A 21,197-nucleotide genomic window follows, 5' to 3' on the forward strand; every position below is an offset into this window, starting at 1 on the left:
GACAACCAACTTTGTAACAGTCCACTGCCTGTTTCCACTACTTGCCTTTAAAACCTGCTTGTAACAGTCTGGGCGTGGTGGCTAACTCGGGTAATCCCAGCATTCTGGGAGGCCGAGGCGGGCGGATCACGAGGTCAGGAGTTCGAGACCATCCTGGCTAACATGGTGAAACCCCGTCTCTACTGAAAATACAAAAAAAAAAAAAAAAAAAAAAAAAAAAAAATTAGCCAGGCATGGTGGCGGGCGCCTGTAGTTCCAGCTACTCAGGAGGTTGAGTCAGGAGAATGGCTTGGACTCTGGAGGCGGAGGTTGCAGTGAACTGAGATCGCGCCACCGCACTCCAGCCTGGGCGACAGAGCGAGACTCCCTCAAAAAACAAAGGAAAAAAACCCCTTCTTGTAACAAAGGCTGAAGAGAACTCAAATCCAAGATCACAGGGTTCTGGGTCTTTCAGGCAGCTGTCCACACTTTGGAAAAGTTAACTCTTTAAATTATATTTTGTTCTTCAGCTTCCTCGTTTTAGGCTGACAGAACAGATATAAACAAATTCGATTGCATCAAATGAAAATGCTTGGCCGGGCGCGGTGGCTCAAGCCTGTAATCCCAGCACTTTGGGAGGCCGAGATGGGCGGATCACGAGGTCAGGAGATCGAGACCATCCTGGCTAACACGGTGAAACCCCGTCTCTACTAAGAAATACAAAAAATAGCCGGGCGAGGTGGCAGCGCCTGTAGTCCCAGCTACTCGGGAGGCTGAGGCCGGAGAATGGCGTGAACCCGGGAGGCGGAGCTTGCAGTGAGCTGAGATCCGGCCACTGCACTCCAGCCTGGGCTACAGAGCGAGACTCCGTCTCAAAAAAAAAAAAAAAAAAAAAAAAAAAAAGAAAATGCTTCTGCAGAGGAAACAATTCACGAAGTGAATAGATAACACAAACAGTAAGAGAAAATATTTACCAACCATACATCTTACAAGGGATTCATATCCAGAATATAAGAAACACACCTCAAAATTGAGAACACAACCAACCAGATAAAAAATGGACATACGATCTGAATAGATATTTATCAACAGAAGACATACAAATAGCTAACAGATACTTTTAAAAATGCTCAAAATCACTAATCATTAGAGAAATGCAAGTTAAAACCATAATGAGAGATCACATCTGTCAGAATAGCTATTATCATAAAGACAAAAAAAAAGTGTTGGACAGGATGTAGGCAAAAGGGAACAACTGTACACTGTTGGTGGTGATGTAAAATGGTATAGCCAGTGTGAAAAACAGTACAGAGGTTCCTGAAATAATTAAAAATTGAATTGCCATATGATCCAGCAACCCCACTACTGGATACATATCCAATACAAAGAAAATACCTGTGTTGAAGAGAGATTTGCAGTCTCATGTTTATTGCAGCAGTATTTAAAATAGCCAACATATGGAAAAAAAATCTATGTGTTATCAATGCATGAATGAATAAAGAAAATGTGATGTATGTACACAATGGAATACTGTTCACCCATAGAAAAGAAGAAAATTCTGTCATTTGCAACAATATGGATGAACCGGAATAACTTAATGCCGAGTGAAGTAACCAGACATAGAAAGATAAATACTGCATGGTCTCACTTATATGTGAGATCTAAAGAAAGCTGGTCTCATAGAACTAGAAAGTAAAATGGGGTCATTGGGGGTTGATGTAGAGACAGGTTGGGAAGATACTGATCAAAGGATACAAAATTTTACTTACACAGAATAAGTAAAAGAGTACAAAAGATGAGTACAACATGGCGACTATAGTTAACAAAATAATGCATTCTTGAAAAATGGCAAGGGAGTAGTTTTTATTGTCACAAATATAATAACTTTTTGGGAAAATGCATATATTATTTGCCTAGATTTAGCAATTGCACTGTGTATATATTTCAAAATATTATGGTGTATAAAGTAATTATACATAATTATCTAACAATTTAAATAAAATTAAATAATAATCAAATTTTACACATTACATTGGTGAAGATTGTTTTACTCTAATTAAATTTTTTTTTTTCAAGATGGAGTCTTACTCACTCTGTCATCCAGGCTGGAGTCCAGTGGCACAATCTTGGCTCACTGCAACCTCCACCTCCTGGATTCAAGTGATTCTCCTGCCTCAGCCTCCTGAGTAGCTGGAATTCCAAGTGTGTGCCACCATGCTGGGCTAATTATTGTATGTTTAGTAGAGACGGGGTTTCTCCATGTTGGCCAGGTTGGTGTCAAACTCCTGACCTCAAGTGATTCGCCTGCCTCAGTCTCCCAAAATGCTGAGATTATAGGCAAGATCTACCGTGCCTAGCCTTGAATTAGATTTTAATAACATTTGTAAAAACAAAAACAAAAAAAATTGCAAAACTTTTGTTGAACCTCTCTAGTGAATTTTTCATTTCAGTTATTTTGCTTTATGGCCCTCAATTTCTAATTAGTTCATTTAAAAAATTTCTATTGGTTGTTGATATTTTCTATTTTGTGAGGTGTTGTTCTTCTAATTTACTTCAGTTCTTTGCCCGTTGTTTTCTTTAGTTCTTCCGGGTCTACTTAGACAAGTACTTTAGTCTGTGGAGAGTAAGCCCAATGGCCTGACTTCTCATAGACATTTATTTCATCTTGATACATTCTGTTTTCTTTGTGTGCCTCATAATTGTTTGTTGACAATTGGAAATTTTGTGTGGCAAATGCAGGAGATCAGATTCTCAAACTTCACAGGTTTTTTTGTTATATTTGTGGGCTGTAGTTTTCTGTTTTTGTTTTGTTTTGTTTGGACTTAATGAAACTATTTTGCAAAAATTCTGTTTTTTCTTCTCTGTGGTCCCAGCTCATCCCGGCTGACGCTTCTCCTCACAGAACTTGGTGACAAGACGACCCAGGTGAGTGCTTCCTTACATTCCAGGCAAAACACAGAACCTAAGGAATCGTGAACAAAAGAATTCAGAGCCACGGTTGAGCAATAACATGTCCTGCCTGGTTCTGAGCCACCTCAGCCATGCCTCGGTTGGACTGACAGTGGGGCCACATGCTGGGCAGTGGCTCAGGGACAGACCACAGTGTCCAGGTTCACCTCAAATCCCTTTGCTGTTCCAACACTGACAATGAGAGAAAGGAAGACAGTTTCCTTTAGAAACTGAGCCAAGTCCTGGGTTGTCAGAAACTCGGAGCTTCTCTTCGTTGTTAAAGAAGAAAGTGTGAGGCCGGGCGTGGTGGCTCAAGCCTGTAATCCCAGCACTTTGGGAGGCCGAGACGGGCGGATCACAAGGTCAGGAGATCGAGACCATCCTGGCTAACATGGTGAAACCCCGTCTCTACTAAAAATACAAAAAAACTAGCCAGGCGAGGTGGCGGGCGCCTGTAGTCCCAGCTACTCGGGAGGCTGAGGCAGGAGAATGGCGTAAACCCGGGAGGCGGAGCTTGCAGTGAGCCGAGATCCGGCCACTGCACTCCAGCCTGGGCGACAGAGCGAGACTCCGTCTCAAAAAAAAAAAAAAAAAAAAAAGAAAGTGTGGCACATATACACTGTGGAGTACTATGCAGCCATAAAAAAGGGTGAGTTCATGTTTTCTGCAGGGACATGGATGAAACTGGAAGCCATCATTCTCAGCAAATGATGACAAGATCGGAAAACCAAACACTGCATGTTCTCACTCATAAGTGGGAGTTGAACAATGAGAACACGTAGACACAGGGAGGGGAACATCACACACTGGGAACTCTCGGGGTGGGGTGGCAGGGTGGTTAGGGGAGGGATAGCATTAGGGAGAAATACCTAATGTAGGTGAAGGGTTGATGGGTGCAGCAAACCACCAGGGTGCGTGTATACCTATGTAACAAACCTGCACGTTCTGCACATGTAACCCAGAACTTAAAGTATAATTAAAAAAAGAAAAAAAGAAAACAGAAGTCTGCTTGTGGCAGAGAACAGGGCCTGGGGATCAGAAGCCACCGACGCCAACCATTTACGTGAGGTTCTGTGACACGCCTGCAGGGACAGGGCATGGAGAACACAGTCCTCCCTGACTGGGATGTTGAAGGACAAGTTTATTCAAACATGGAAGACCCTTAAAGTTCTGAACTGTACATGAGAGTGGGCAAGGAAAACGTTACCACTGTCTTCATAGAAGCCAGCGGAGCTACTTTCTGTGAAAAGATGCAATTGGAAAAGATACGGAAAGTATCCAACACCCAAACCAACTCCATGAGTGTGCTGGCAGTCCTAATACACTATTCGCTAATTCTGAATGGAAGAATTCCTCTGTGAGGACATGAGCATGAATGCAATTGCAGGCTGAAAGATATTTTGGGAGAACATTCTAGAGGCAAATCAACCCACTGGGCTTGGTGGTTTCCACAACTGAGGCCACCTGGTATTCCCAAAGAGAATATAAATTTTGTTCATGATTTACTCAAAGCAGATAAAATTTAAAAAATGTTAGGGATCAGTGCTTCATGAGCATGGGTCAGTAAAATTATGCGTTGGAGAATAACTACTTCCATAAATGTAAGTGTATTTTAAAAGGATTTATATAAGAAAATAAACAAATTAGAATTATGCAAGAAGAGATAAGAATTTTCTCTCTGCATGTGTATGTGTAGATATGGTATGTGTATATACATGGACATACATGTGGCAGATTATATTATAGATCCCAATCAATGAAGAAATGCAATGTGCAAGGATTTGAAATAATATATGCATCACAACTTAAGAGTTTTGCGTTTCTCAATTTGCCTTCATGAGACAAAAGGAATTGAGAACTGCCTTGGCTTTGAATGTGAAAGAAGAGAATCTAGCAATCACCAGAGAATGATTACTATGGAGATGATTAAAGACCATTAATTTAATCACATTAATGTAATCAAATCCTTTTCCATCCTACCTCCAGTCTCCCGATTTTACATTCTTATCCATGAACTCTGATCACCTATAATATATTTAATACATGAGGAACCCATTTTTGAAGATTTTAAAAAAAGAAATGAATCTCATTTTATTTATGTTGTGATGCAAGGGAAATAGTAAGATTATAACAATATCTTTTACCTTTAATTTTAGATGGTATAACTAAAAAAGAAAAACAGGACTTTCACTGGCTGATTGTCTGGAAACAGTTTTGGGATTTCTTTTCTAAGCTTGTTAATTAGAATCTTTACATTATAGAGAAAATGTTTTTGAGAGTTGAGTGTGGTCTGTGGAGTGTTCTGTTAGTAACAACTTCTGAGTAGGTTTAACTTATCTCTTTTATTGAAATGTGAAAAGGTGTTACATTTATAATAAAAAACTATTTGAAAGTAGCACCATTCATTTTAGAGGAATTTTAAATGTTACCCCAATTTTTAAAATGTTAATTTTAATTAATTTCCAAATTTATCAATAGCCATAATATTCAAGATCTTATCTAAAAATTATTATATGGCAATATTTTGTCCTTGTTAATTAAAAAATAACACTCTGAAAACACAATCATCTTCCTTTATGGTAAAAACCTATCCAATAGTAACAATCATAATGATGCCAGAATTAAATCAAAATCTGATTGGATTAAAAAGGAGGGGAAGGGTGTGGCTAAGGTAGTGGAGAGACCTTCTCCTATAAAAGCTGCTGGCAGCCAACTGTCACTCCAGCTCTGAGTTGTCCGCAGAAGCAGCTAGAGGCCAGGGGAGAAACTCCGGAAGGAGAGGTGAGTTCAAGCTTATGGAATTCATTTTTACAAAGGGTGTATGACAGTCTGGGGGAATGCAATAATTTCTTGATTCCACCAGTGTTGTCTGAGGCCAACTCCATGATAGACATACTGTATATTTGGGGGATAATGGGACCTCTGCCCTGGTAGCCGTTATGTAAGTCTTAGATTTTCTTCTTTTTTTTTTTTGAGACGGAGTTTCGCTCTTGTTGCCCAGGTTGGAGTGCAATGGTGTGATCTCGGCTCACTGCAACCTCTGCCTCCCGGGTTCAAGCAATTCTCCTGCCTCAGCCTCCCGAGTAGCTGGTATTACAGACACGTGCCAACACGCCCGGCTAATTTTGTATTTTTAGTAGAGACAGGGTTTCCCCATGTTGGTCAGGCTGGTCTTGAACTCCTGACCTCAGGTGATCTGCCCTCCTCAACCTTCCAAAGTGCTGGGATTACAGGCGTGAGCCACGGTGCCGGCCAGGTAAGTCTTAGATTTTCAATACCAAGGCTGGAGAAATGACAATCTCTATTTTCTTGAATTTCATCAGAATTTGGTAAACTTTCTGAAATGATGAACAGAAGTTCGGTGGTTGGGTTATTCAGTGTCAGGTTTTCCTATGGGTTTCGTATTGTTTTCCTATTCTCCCCTTCCCACAACCCCTGGCAACCATTTTTCTGTTATTTTCTGATTCTATGAGATCAGTCAACTCAGATTCCACGTAACTGAGATCATACAGTATTTATTTCCCTCAGCCTCACTTATTTCACTTCCCACAATGCCCTCAGCCTTCATCTGCATTGGTGCAAATGCCAGGATTTCCTTCTTTTTTATGGTGGAATAATTCATTGTATATATCACCATTTCCTTATCCATTTTTCTCCCACAGACTCTGGGGTTATTTCCATGGCTATTGTGAATAACGCTGCAGAGAACCTAAGAGTGCAGACATCTCTTTGACATGCTGACCTCATTTCTCTCATGCATAAACACAGAAGTAGGGTTGCTGGAACATAGTTCTATTCTTAATGTTTTCAGAAACCTCCCTACTATTTTCTGTAGTGGTTGTACCAATTTTCTCTCCCACCAACAGTGTACAAGGGTTCCCCTTTCTCTACTTCCTTACCAACACTTATGTTTTGTCTTTTTGATCATAGCCATCCTAGCAAGGGGAGGTAGTATCTCATCACGGTTTTGTTGCTGGAGGGCTCAGGAGGGTCCCTGGATGCCAGAGAGACCCCAGTCCCAGCCAGTTTCCAGGTTCTTGATGCTGTCAGGAGAATGAAATCAGGGATGAGCCAGAATGAAGTGAAAGGCAAGAAGCTTCTATTCCAGAGCAAAAGTACATGCTTAGGAGAGAAGAAGTGTGGGTTTGATTCTGAGAGCTGGTGGCATGCAAAGAGTTCGGATTTTCTTTTATTTTTTTAATTATACTTTAAGTTCTAGGGTACATGTGCACAATGTGCAGGTTTGTTACCTTCTAATTAGGAGGTGAACTAATCATTAGGTTTTCTAGGGAAAAAAAACAGATATTTTGTAGAATTGGGGAGGCACCTGTTGTTATACTAAATATGGGCATGCATGCTGGGGTCAGCCGTGACCCTGGAGAGTGTGTGATTCAGTGTGGTAATGACCATGGTAATTAGTGTGGTAATGGTTTCCCTCCTGTTTTTTTTAGCACCTTATCAGCCCAGGGCCCTCCTTGTCCTTGTAATTTTAATGACAAGTGGCTAATTTTAACAGCCACTCTTTTGCTCTTATGTGAAATTGTCACTTGATACATTCTCGATTCTCTTGTGACCACACAGTATTCCTGTCTCAGTTTGAGTTTGAATTTCTCTGATGGTGAGTGAAGTTGAGCTTGTTCTTCAGTACTTGCTGGTCATTTGTGTGTTTTTCAGAGAAATGTCTATTCAGGTTTTTGCCCATCGAAAATTGGATTATTTGGGTTTTATTTCTTTTTGCTATTGCCTTGAAAAAATTTCTTATATTTTTTGGATATTAATGCATTGTCATATATATGGCTACTTTTTTTTTTAGTTCTGTTTTTTTGCTTTTTCTGTTTTTTTTTTGCTATGCAGAAGATTCAGTTATACCTGGTACAACTAATTTGTATTTTGTGTCTTGTCCTTTTGGTGTGCTATCAGGCTTTTTTCACCACATCCAGTTTGCACAGTTGGGGAAGTAGAAGGTCTTCAAATGTACTCCAGCACTGTCCAATAGAATCACAAGATAACTCATATACGTAATTGTAAACTTATTTTCTGGTAGTCACATAAAATATAAAGAAACAAGCCTAATGAATTTTAACTCAAAATATAATCATTTAACATGTGAGCAACTTTAAACGTTCTCAAGCAGATAGTTTACATTCTCTTTTCCCCATTACGTCTTTAAAATTTTTAAAATACACTATTTTGCTCACAGCACATCTCCATTTGGATATGCCCCATTTCAGGTCTCAATAGCCATTTGTGACTGGTGGCTACCATATCAAACAGCTCAGGTGTAGACCCCTTTACTATTTCAACTCAAAGTCTTTCGGTGAATCATGCCCTTTATTCCAATGAGTATTACAGATATTAGAAGTTCAGGGCCTCGAGTCATTTACATTTGTATTCATGTTGTGTCTTCGTCACCAGCAGTAGTGATTGTAAGTATCGTGCAATGAAAACTCTATGCATGTAAAGATAAAAGATCCCAAGCACTATCAGCTGTTCATTCAGCTCATGGAAATTCTAATACCATGCTCATTTTTTGTTTCTATAGACATTTGCCATGGCTGAACACTTCAAACAAATCATTAGATGTCCTGTCTGTCTAAAAGATCTTGAAGAACCCGTGCAGCTGAAATGCGGATATGTCTGCTGCCTCCAATGCCTCAATGCACTGCAGAAGGAGCCCGATGGGGAAGGTTTACTGTGCCGCTTCTGCTCTGTGGTCTCTCAGAAGAATGACATCAAGCCCAAGTACAAGCTGAGGGCGCTGGTTTCCATCATCAAGGAACTAGAGCCCAAGCTGAAATCTATTCTAACAATGAACCCAAAGATGAGGAAGTTTCAAGGTAAGGAATCTATATGACTTGCCACAACCCATAAAAGGCACTGGGAAAACGACTTTCAAACATTTCTTCATTAAACACAGGCATTAGCAGATATCTAGCATCCAAAACTTCTGTGCTTCACAAACAACAGCAGTTCTCACCTTCGAGTATAGCTTTTCATGGAATCTGTGCGAGTTTGTACAATACTTTGGAGAACAAGCTACTGTCTTCTCTCACGTATCTTATGTGCTAAATGGAAAAATAATTTTAATCAAATCCACCAACTTAATTCGAAAGGAATTTCTACTATGAATAAGGTGGACTTGTTACAATTATTATTATATTCATGCAATCTGTAGATAAAATTTAACCTCATCAGGCGGCCAAACAAGTTTCCCCAGGAAATTTTGATTTGGGAAAGAAAGTAGAATAAAAGTAAAAGTGAATAATGTATTCAAGTGTTTGCAATAAAAGGGCAGAGGGAATCTGTACTGTGTCTTTGCTGAGCTGCTGGTTCTTATTTCCACAGTGGATATGACCTTGGATGTGGACACAGCCAACAACTATCTTATCATTTCTGAAGACCTGAGGAGCTTCCGAAGTGGGGATTTCAGCCAGAATAGGAAGGAGCAAGCTGAGAGGTTCGACACTGCACTGTGCGTCCTGGGAGCCCCTCGCTTCACTTCCGGCCGCCATTACTGGGAGGTGGACGTGGGCACCAGCAAAGTATGGGATGTGGGCATTTGTAAGGAATCTGTGAACCGACAGGGGAAGATTGTGCTTTCTTCAGAACACGGCTTCTTGACTGTGGGTTGCAGAAAAGGAAGGGTCTTTGCCGCCAGCAGTATGCCTATGACTCCTCTCTGGGTGGGTCCCCAGTTGCACAAAGTGGGGATTTTCCTGGATGTAGGTATGAGGTCCATTTCCTTTTACAATATTAGTGATGGGTGCCATATTTACACATTCAACAAAATTCCTGTTAGCGAGCCATGGCGTCCATTTTTTGCTCATAAACGTGGAACTCAAGAGGATCAGACCTTCCTGAGTATCTGTCCTCTGATCAATCCAGCCAGTGCCAGTGCCTCAGTTTATTCTGGGGAAAGTAAATAAACATTTGAACATAATCATCTATAGGAAGTTTCTGTGCGCCCATAGCCACAGCTAAGAACTTTTCTGCTAGATACACATAGGTACAAAGGGATAGACGGGAACGATCCATCATTCTGTAAACCATGAACAGAAAGCGCTTATATTAATTAGGGGAAAATTACATTTTACTTAAAGTTTGTCATGTTGTTTTCTTTGGGGCTTATGTTTTATTTCTGTTCAATAAATATTTTGAAATTTCAGATTCATTTGTCAGTGTTTTCTATTTTCTGTAAGATCAATGCACTATGTGTTATGAAGTTATGAGCTAAATAATTTGAATGTGACACAACACAGTAACTGAATTTCAAACGATAAGGACCTATGAATACAGCAAAATTATAGTTTAACCCAACAACTAAACACTGACATTCATTTCAAGTGCACACTGAGTGTTTGCCACAAATATGTGGGGTCTTAGAGAGAACTCATTAGTTTTAAAATTGAAATACTATACACCCTCTTCTATAATGGCAACAGAGTCAAATTAGAAATCAGTAACAGGAAGAAATCCATAAATTCTCCACATACATGGAAATTAACCACTTCTAAATAAAATGATCAAATATAAAATTACAATGGAAATTACAGCTATCCTGAGTTGAATGAAAAGCACACATTTACAAAATTTGTAGATGCGCTTGAAGCTTAGTGAGAAACTCAAAATAGGAAGGAAATACCATAATCAGTCATCTTAATTTCTACTTTAAGTTACTTCACTAAGAGCAATTCAATTGTCAGCATTTTGGTCAAAATCATCTAACAAGTATCTAGGAAGTTCCAGACTTTGTCACATCTGTCTTCTACTGAGTCCTCCAAACTGTTGCAACCTCTGCCCGTTACCCATTTCCAAAGTTGCTTCCACATTTTCAGATAACTTAACAGCAGTGCCCCACTCCTGGTACCAATATTTTGTATTAGTTCATTCTCACACTGCTATAAAGAACTACCTGAGACTGGGTAATTTAGGAAGAAAAGAGGTTTCTTAATTCATAGTTCTGCAGGTTGTACAGGAAACATCACTAGGAGGCCTCGGGAAACTCACCAATCATGGAGGAAGGCAAAGGCGAAGCAAGCGACTTTTTCATATGGTGACAGGAAAAAGAGAGAAAAAGGAAAGTGCCACACCTTTTAAATAATCAGATCTTGTGAGAACTCACTCACGGTCAAGGGAACAGCATGGAGGAAATCCATCCCCATGATGCAATCATCTCCTACCTGGTCCCTCCCCCAACACTGAGGATACAATTCAACATGAGATTTGGGTGGGGACACAGAGCCAAACCATATCACTTGATATGATCCCACAGAATACTATTAATTTTCATTCAGTCTTTTATTTCTTAACAAATGGTGGTAAAGTACATATAATTTACCATCTTAACCATTTTTAAGTGTAAAATGCAATGGTATTTATTATATCCATATTGTTTTGCCACCATCACTGCCATTCATCTCCAGAAATCTTTTCGTCTTACAAAATTGAAACTGTATACCCATCCTAGCCCATTTTTAAGTTGACCTATTTGTTTTCTTGCTTGAGTGCCTTATATATTCTGGATATTAACCCCTTATCAGATGTATGGTTTGGAAATATTTTCTCCTACTGTGTTGATTGGCTCTTCACTTTATTGTTTCCTTTGTTGTGCAGCAGCTTTTCAATGTGGTGCAATTTACGTTTGCTTTTGTTGCCTGTGATTTAGGGGTTATATAAAAAAAAATGTTTGCCCAGACAAATTTCTTAGATCTTTCCCTCTGTGTTTGATCTGATAGCTTTACCATTTCAGGTCTTTCATTTAACTCTTTACTCCATTTTGAGTTGATTCTTGCATGCAGTTTGATGTAAAGATACAATTTTATTCTTCTATATGTGGATGAGTTCGTTGAGTACAATTTATTGAAGGGGCTGTACTTTCCCCATTTTGTGTTATGGATCCTTTGTCAAAAATCAATTTACCACGTTCATGGGTTTATATGGGAGCTTTCTATCCTGTTTCATTGGTAGACATGGCTGTTTTTATTCTAGTGCCATGTTGTTTTGATTACAATAGTTTTATATTTTGAAATCAAGTAGTGTGATGTCTACAGCTGTGAGATTATTTTTTGCATATGATTCTTTTAACTATTTGGGGTCTTTTATGGCTTCACACAAATTTTAGGACTTTTTTCTCTTTTTCTGTGAAAAATGACAATTGTGATTGGGATTGCGTTGAATCTGTGGATGCTTTTGAGTGTATAGACATTTTAACAATATTAATTCTAATCCATGAACATATCTTTTTATTTATTTGTGTTTTTGTCAATTTCTTTCATTGGTATTCTATACTTTTTATTGTACATACAGGTCTTTCTCCTTCTTCATTGAATTTACTCTTACGTTCTATTTTCCTATTATTTTAATTGAAATTATTATTATATTTTGAGAGAGAGTCTCTTACTGTTTTCCTGACTGGAGTGCAGTGGCATGATCTCAGCTCACTGCAAACTCCTGCCTCAGTCCCCCAAGTAGCTGAGATTACAGGCATCAGTCACCATGCCCAGCTAATTTTTGTAGTTTTGGAAGAGATACAGTTTCACCATTTTGACCAGGCTGGTCTCGAATTCCTGACCACAAGTGATCTGCCCACTTTAAGCCTCCCAATATGCTGGGATTTTTTATTTCTTCAGGACTCAGTCTTGGTTGTTTGTATGTCTCTGGATATTTTTCCACTTCCTCTAGATTACCCAATTTATTTGCATATAATTGTTCATATTCATGTCTTATGATTATTTGTATTTCTCTGATATCACTTGTAAACGGGTGCATCTTAAGGAGGTTATGCTAAGTGAAATAAGCCAGTACAAAGAGACAAAATGACATGTGATTTCACTGACATGAGGTGCCTGTGAGAGTCAAATGCATAGATAGAAAGTGGGATGGTGGTTGTAAGGATGGGGGAATTGGGAAATAGGGAGTTTTTGTTTAATGGGTGTATGTTTCAGTTTTGCAAGGTGAAAATGTTTCTGGAGATGAATGGTGGTGCTGGTTGCAAAGCAGTAAGGATGTAATTTATGCCATTGAATTGCATACTCAAAAATGGTTAAGATGGTCACTTATAGGTATTTTACCACAATTTAAAAAAAACTGCAGGCCGGGCGCGGTGGCTCAAGCCTGTAATCCCAGCACTTTGGGAGGCCGAGACGGGCGGATCACGAGGTCAGGAGATCGAGACCATCCTGGCTAACACGGTGAAACCCCGTCTCTACTAAAAATACAAAAAACTAGCCGGGCGAGGTGGCGGGCGCCTGTAGTCCCAGCTACTCAGGAGGCTGAGGCAGGAGAATGGTGCAAACCCGGGAGGCGGAGCGTGCAGTGAGCTGAGATCCGGCCACTGCACTCCAGCCCGGGCTACAGAGCAAGACTCCGTCTCAAAAAAAAACAAAAAAACAAAAAACAAAACTGCAAAGACTGCAATTAAGAGTAGTCTGTGGGTATTATCAAGTATAACTTACATGTAATTGGAGTCTAGGAAGGAATCAAGAAAGAAAAGGGGGCAGAAAAAGTAAAGAAACGGGGCTGAAAATGTCCCAATTTAAAAAAAATTAACCAACTGTTTTTAGAGCTAAAAAATGCTAAATGGAATAAATGCTAAGAAAATGATAGGTGGACATTACTTGGCTAAACTATTAAAGGCCAAAATTAAAGAAAGAATCTTGAAAGTAGCAAAAGAAAATGATACATCATGCATCAGGTCAGGTCTCTCAGGCTTAGCTCTACTGACATTTTCAGCTGGAAGTTATGGTTGTTGAGGACTGTCCTGTACAGCTGTTCGACATCTGTTCACATCCTTTAACCCACATCCTGTACAGCTGTTCGACATCCGTTCACATCCTTTAACCCACATCCTGTACAGCTGTTCGACATCCGTTCACATCCTTTAACCCACATCCTGTACAGCTGTTCGACATCCGTTCACATCCTTTAACCCACATCCTGTACAGCTGTTCGACATCCGTTCACATCCTTTAACCCACATCCTGTACAGCTGTTCGACATCTGTTCACATCCTTTAACCACATCCTGTACAGCTGTTCGACATCTGTTCACATCCTTTAACCCACATCCTGTACAGCTGTTCGACATCTGTTCACATCCTTTAACCACATCCTGTACAGCTGTTCGACATCTGTTCACATCCTTTAACCCACATCCTGTACAGCTGTTCGACATCTGTTCACATCCTTTAACCCACATCCTGTACAGCTGTTCGACATCTGTTCACATCCTTTAACCCACATCCTGTACAGCTGTTCGACATCTGTTCACATCCTTTAACCACATCCTGTACAGCTGTTCGACATCTGTTCACATCCTTTAACCCACAGACTCTGAGGTGATGGTCTTTATTTCATTCCTAGTATTTCAGGTAATTGTGTCTTTTCTTGCTCTTTTCTCTCTGCCCATCATTCTCTTTATCTGTTTACCTCTCTGGCTTTCTTCCTGGCTGCTTCTCTACTTCCCTCTTTTCATTTCATTTTCCTTTAACCTCTCCTCACTCTCTTTCAGTATAACTAAAGATTTGGAAGAAAAAAAAATGTATACCTTTGATTTTATATATGGTCATTTTTCTATTATATTGATTGCCACTACAGTCCATATTGTTTCTTTCCATTTACTTTTCAGTTGAATTGCTCTTAAGTAACTTAAAGTGGAAGTTAAGATCACTAATTATGGCAATTTCTTCCTATTTGAGTTTTTATTAGTACAAGTTTCTCACTAAGCTTCAACTGCATCTACAAATTTTGTGCTTTTATTTTCATTTAGCTCAGGATGGTCATAATTTCCATCATCATTTCGTATTTGATCTCAATTTTATTTGTAAGTAGTTACTTAATTTTCATGGATGTGGAGGATTTATGAATTTCTTCCTGTTATTGATTTCTTATTTAGCTCTGCTGCCATTAGAAACAGGGTGTAAGTTATTTCAATTTTAAAATTAATGAGTTTTCTCTATGACCACATACGTCTATTCTGACAAATACTCAATGTGCATTTGAATGTGTGTGTAGGGCTGTTGGGTTAAACTGAATACATAGACATATAAATTTTAAATTAATTAAACTTTTTAAATACACCTTTGATTTCATATCCTATATAGCCATTTCCTGTTTTATCGATTGCCCCTATAGTCTTCCTTGTTTCTTTCCATCTACTTTGCAGCTGAATAGATCTTAAGTAACAAAGTGGAAATTAAGATCACTGATTATGGTATTTTCTTTCTATTTGATTAAAGCTTTTATTAGTATAAGTTTCTCACTAAGCTTCAACTACACCTACAAATTTTGTGAATTTTACTTTAATTCAGCTCAGGATAGTTGTAATTGCCATTGGAATTTAATATTTGATCACAATTTTATTTAAAAGGGTTAATTTCCATGGATTTGGAGGATTTATGGATTTTTTTCCCATTACTGATTTCTAACTTAACTCTGTAGCCATTAGAGAAGGGTGTGTATATTATTTCAATTTTAATCTTAATGAGTTTTGTCTGTGATCCCACATATCTAACTCTGGCAAATACTCAGTGTGCACTTGAATGTGAGTGTTCAGTTGTCGGGTTAAGCTGAATACATAGACATATATACATAATTTTACTGTAGTCAAATAAGTCCTTATCATTTGAAAATCAGTTACTCTGTTGGTTCACATTCAAATTATTATTTAGTTCATAACTTCCATAACACATAGAGCATTGATCTTGCAGAAAATAGAGAACATTGGCAAATGAATCTGAAATTTCAAAACATTTATTGAACAGAAATACAAACATAAGCCCCAAAGAAAACAACATGACAACCTTTAAGTAAAATGTAATTTTCCCCTAATTAATATAACTGCTTTCTGTTCATGGTTTACAGAATGATGCATCTTTCCCGTCTATCCCTTTGTACCTATGTGTATCTAGCAGAAAGGTTCTTAGTTCTGGCTATGGGCGCACAGAAACTTCCTATAGATGATTATGTTCAAATGTTTATTTACTTTCCCCAGAATAAACTGGGGCACTGGCACTGTCTGGGGGGATCACAGGACAGATACTCAGGAAGCTCTGATCATCTTGAGTTTCAAGTTTATGAGAAAAAAATGGACGCAGTGGCTCGCTAACAGGAATTTTGTTGAATGTGTACATATGGCACCCATCACTAACATTGTAAAAGGAAATGGACCTCATACCTACATCCAGGAAAATCCCCACTCTGCGCAACTGGGGACTCACCCAGAGAGGGGTCAAAGGCATAGTGCTGGCGGCAAAGATCTTTCCTTTTCTGCAACCCACAGTCCAGAAGCCGAGTTCTGAAGAAAGTATAATGTTCCCCTGTCGGTTCACAGATTCCTTGCACACGCCCACATCCCACACTTTGCTGGTGCCCACGTCCACCTCCCAGTAATGGCGGCCGGAAGTGAAGCGAGGGACGCCCAGGACGCACAGGGCGGAGTCGAACCTCTCAGCTTGCTCCTTCCTGTTCTGTCTGAAATTCCCACATCGGACGCTCCTCAGGTCTTCAGAAATGATAAGATAGTTGTTGGCTGTGTCCACATCCAAGGTCATATCCACTGTTGGAATAAGAACCAGTAGTTCAGCAAAGACACACACTAAAGACTCCCTTCATCCCTTTACTGCAAACACATAAATATATTAACTTTTACTTCTTTTGTTCTACTTTCCCAAATCAAAATGTTCCTGTCTAGCCACCTGATGAGGTCAAGTTTTATGTACAGAAAGTTCGAATATAATAATTTTAGCAAGTCCACCTTATTCATAGTAGAAATTCCTTTCGAATTAAGTTAGTGGATAATTTGATAAGCATTTTTTTCATTTAGCACATAAGATACATGAAGAAAGACAGTAGCTTGCTCTCCAAAGTATTGTACAAATTTGCACAGATTCCACAAAAACCTATACACAAAGGCGAGAACTGCTGTTTGTGCAGCATAGAAGATTTAGATGCCAGATTTCTGCTAATGCCCATATTTAAAAAAATGGTTGAAAGCTGTTTTTCCAGTTCCTTTTATGGGCTATAGCAGGTCATATAGATTCCTTACCTTGAAACTTCCTCATCTTTGGGTTCATTGTTAGAATAGATTTCAGCTTGGGCTCTAGTTCCTTGATGATGGAAACCAGCGCCCTCAGCTTATACTTGGGTTTGATGTCATTCTTCTGAGAGACCACAGAGCAGAGGCAGCACAGGAAACCTTCCCCATCGGGCTCCTTCTGGAGTGAATTGAGGCATTGGAAGCAGCAGACATATCCGCATTTCAGCTGCACGGCTTCTTCAAGATCTTTTAGACAGAGAGGGCATCTAATGATTTGTTTGAAGTGTTCAGCCATGGCAAATGTCTATAGAAAAAAAATAGGCATGGTATTAGAATTTCTGTGAGCCAATAGTGAATAGCCAGGAGTACTTGGGACCTTTTTTATCTTTACATGCGTAGAGATATCTTTGCATGATATTTACAATCACTACTACTAGTGACGAAGACATAACATAAATACAAATGTAAATGATTTGGGGTGCTGAACTTCTAATATTTGTAATACCCATTGGAATAAAGGGCATGATTCACTGAAAGACTTTGAGTTGATGTAGTGAGGGGGTCTACACCTGAGCTGTTTGATATGGTGGCCACCAGTCACATGTGATTAGTAAGGACCTGATTTTGTGGCTTATCTGAATGGAGTTGTGGCGTGAGTAAAATACTCTTATTTTTGAGACACAGTAAGAATAAGAGAATATAAACTATCTCCCTGAGAACATTGAGAATTGATTACATGTTGAAAGGATTGTATTTATGAGATAAAATTTGTTAGGCTTATTTCATTATGCTTTATTTGACTACTAGAAAATAAATTTATAATTACCTATGTGGGTTATTATTCTGTTGGACAGTTCTGGACCACATTTGAAAATTCTCTACTTTCCCAGCTGTCCAACCTGGATGTCACTTTAAGAAAACACTATAGCATGACATCACATCCAGAACACAAGACACAAACATTAATAAATAAGTTTTACTAGGTAAGAGTGAAAATCTTCTGCATAGCAAAAAACAAAGCAATGAAAGCAGCAAAACATCAAGGCCACCTGCAGAATGGGAGAAATTATCTGCTACCATATGGATAAAAATAAATTAATATTTATTTTTCCTAAATATTAAATAAGTTCCTAAAACACATAAGGAACGTATGTTCCTAAAATACATAAATAAGTTCCTAAAATACATAAGGAACTTCTTTAAGGTAATAGCCAAAAAATTCCAATATTTAAATGGGCCAAAGACCTGAATTGACATTTCTCTGAAGAACAGATACAGATTGCTAACAGGTCTTTAGAGCATGCTGAACTTCAGTAATCATCAGATACATGAAAACTAAAACTAAGACAGGAATTCTGGGCAGTCACAGGAGAAACAGGTATCAGTTACTAATTCCACATAACAACAAGAAAGGAGCTGTTAAATTAGCTATAAGGACAAGGAGGAGCTTTGGCTTTAACAAACAGGATGGAGCTAAGCGGGCTGAGACGGGCTGGGTCCAACATGGTGTTTGATTTGACCCAAGCCCTACCCCAGACCTAATTATCTGCTCATTACCACACTAAATCACTCACCCACCAGCTCCAGGATAGGTCTGAGCACGCTGACATTTAGTATGAAAATGGGTGGTACCCCAATTCTAAGAAATCTCTGCCTTTTCCCCAGAAAGTCTCCTGATTATTCCATCCCCTACTTAGAAGACCTCATAAAAATAGAAAACCCAAAAGCTGTTGGGCTAGACTCATTCTCAGGAGCACACCCTCCTACACTTCTCTCCTAACTGTGTACTTTTGCTCTGGAATAGAAGCTTCTTGCCTTTCACTTCATCCTGACTAGTCCCTGAATTTGTTCTACTGACAGCATTAAGAATCTGCAAACGGGCTGGCATCTCTGTGGCATCCAGAGATCCTCCTGAGCCCTCCGGCAAGAAAGCCACAATGAGATATTACCTCCCCTTGCTAGGATGGCTATGATCAAAAAGACAAAACATAAGTGTTGGTAAGGAAGTGGAGAAAGGGGAACCCTTGTACACTATTGGTGGGAGAGAAAATTGGTACAACCACTACAGAAAATAGTAGGGAGGTTTCTGAAAACATTAAGAATAGAACTATGTTCCAGCAACCCTACTTCTGTGTTTATGCATGAGAGAAATGAGGTCAGCATGTCAAAGAGATATCTGCACTCTTAGGTTCCCTGCAGCGTTATTCACAATAGCCATGGAAATAACCCCAGAGTCTGCGGGAGAAAAATGGATAAGGAAATGGTGGTATATACAACGAATTATTCCACCATAAAAAAGAAGGAAATTCTGGCATTTGCACCATTGTGGATGAAGGCTGAGGGCATTATGGGAAGTGAAATAAGTGAGGCTGAGGGATGTAAATACTGTATGATTTCAGTTACATGGAATCGGAATTGACTGATCTCATGGAATCAGAAAATAAGAGAAGAATGGTGGTTGCCAGGGGTTGTGGGAAGGGGAGAATAGGAAAACAATACCAAACCCATAGGAACATTGAATAAGCCAGTGGCTCCACCTCCATTCACCATTTCAAAAAATCTGTCAAATTCTGATGAAATTCAAACAAATGAAGATTATCATTTCTCTAGTCTTGGTATCGAAAATCTAAGTCTTATCTACTGCTGCCAGGGAAGGGGTCCTAGTGTCCCCAAAACATACCGTGTGTATGTTACGTAGAATCACACCACACTTGTGGAATCAAGAGATGACTGCATTCCCTCAGACTCTCATATCTGCGCTTTGGAAAAATGAATTCTATAAGATTGAACTCACCTCTTCTTCCCAAGCTTCTCCCTCTGCTTCCAGTGGCTTCGTGGACAGCTCAGATGCAGAGTGAGAGCTCACTGCTATGGGCTTTTATAGGAGAGGGTCTCTCCACCCACCTTAGCCACACCCTCCCCCTCCAGCGTAATTCAATCAGAGTTTGATTTAATTCTGGCATCAGTGACATTGTTACTATTGGTATAGAGTTTTTACCAGAAAGGAAGAAGATTGTATTTTAGAGAGTTATTTTTTAACTAATAAGGAAAAATATTGCCATATAATCATTTTGGTTCAGATCTTGAATATTATGCCTATTGATGGTAAGACTTGGAATTAAGATTAATTGAAATTTAAAAAATTGGGGTGATATTTAAAAATCTTTTTAAATAAATGGTGCTACTTTCAGTTTTTCATTATACATGTAAAATCTTTTCACGTTTCCGCTGAAAGAGTGAGTAAACCTATTCAGAAGCTGTTACTAATAGCACATTCCAGAGATCACACTAATTTCTCAAAAGTTTTTCTCCATAATGTGAAGATTCTAATTAAGACAGTTAATGAAGAAAGCCCGAGACTGTTTCCCATCAGCCAGTGAAAGCCCCGTTTTTCTTTTTTAGTTATAGCATCTAAAATAAAAGGTAAAAGATATTGTTATCTTACTGTTTTCCATACATCACAATATGTGTAAAACGAGATTCATTTCTTCTTAAAAAAGTATTCAAAAATGGATTCCTTAAGTATTAAATGTAGCATGGGTGGTCAGAGTTGATGGATACGAATGCAAAATTGGGAGACTGGAGGTAGGGTGGAAAAGCATCTGATTACATCAAGATGATTACGTTAAATGATCTTTAACGTAATCATCTCCGCAGCAATCATTCGAAGGTGATTGGTGGACACTCTGCTCATTTCACAGTCAAGGCCAAGGCAGCTCTCAGTTGCTTTTGTCTCATGAAGGCAAATTGAGAAACAGAAAACTATAAGTTGTGCTGAATATCTGATTTCAAATTCTTGCGCATGGCGTTTCTTCATGGATTGCGAGCTGCAATGATCTGCCACGTGTATGTCTAGATATACACACACATAGCATATTGTGGCAGGAGAACAGGGAACTGGGGTGGCGGGGGGAGGGGTTCAGCAGGTGCTGCCAGCTCGTATAAGTAAAAGAAACAGCAGGTGCTGCCAGTTCCTACAAGCGGGAGGGCAGCAGGTGCCGCACACAGGCTGCCTTCTCCGTCCCACGATAACAAGCCATGTCAGCCTCTGACTGACTTCAGGCTGAGTCTCCACTTCAGCCCCTGATTGCTCGCGGACCAATCCTTCACAGCCAACTGGAGGCCTGTAAAGGGCACTGAGGGGTGTTGGCGGGCTCCTTTCGCTTGATAGAAACCCTAATGAGGGTGGTTCCTGAGCCGCTTGCTCAAACCCGCTCCTACTCTGTGAATTGTCT

The 21,197-nt window shown here is 39.4% G+C and overlaps 2 protein-coding genes across 2 annotated transcripts; one reads left to right on the forward strand and one right to left on the reverse strand.

The window, feature by feature from the left end:
- The first annotated feature begins 5,630 nt into the window (after positions 1–5,630).
- RFPL4A (ret finger protein like 4A) lies at positions 5,631–10,095 on the forward strand. Its single transcript, XM_045380516.1, has 3 exons — positions 5,631–5,709; positions 8,471–8,765; positions 9,274–10,095. Exons 2-3 carry the CDS (start codon positions 8,480–8,482, stop codon positions 9,852–9,854), a joined length of 867 nt encoding a protein of 288 aa, XP_045236451.1. The 5' UTR covers positions 5,631–5,709; positions 8,471–8,479; the 3' UTR covers positions 9,855–10,095.
- A 4,212-nt stretch (positions 10,096–14,307) lies between these two features.
- On the reverse strand, positions 14,308–17,262 carry LOC102142193 (ret finger protein-like 4A). Its single transcript, XM_015441253.4, has 2 exons — positions 16,972–17,262; positions 14,308–16,482 (listed from the first exon to the last, which is right to left on the reverse strand). Exons 1-2 carry the CDS (start codon positions 17,255–17,257, stop codon positions 15,902–15,904), a joined length of 867 nt encoding a protein of 288 aa, XP_015296739.2. The 5' UTR covers positions 17,258–17,262; the 3' UTR covers positions 14,308–15,901.
- Between the last annotated feature and the right edge of the window lie 3,935 nt (positions 17,263–21,197).

This window comes from Macaca fascicularis, chromosome 19 (genome assembly GCF_037993035.2).
Source record: "Macaca fascicularis isolate 582-1 chromosome 19, T2T-MFA8v1.1".
Lineage (NCBI taxonomy): Eukaryota > Metazoa > Chordata > Mammalia > Primates > Cercopithecidae > Macaca > Macaca fascicularis.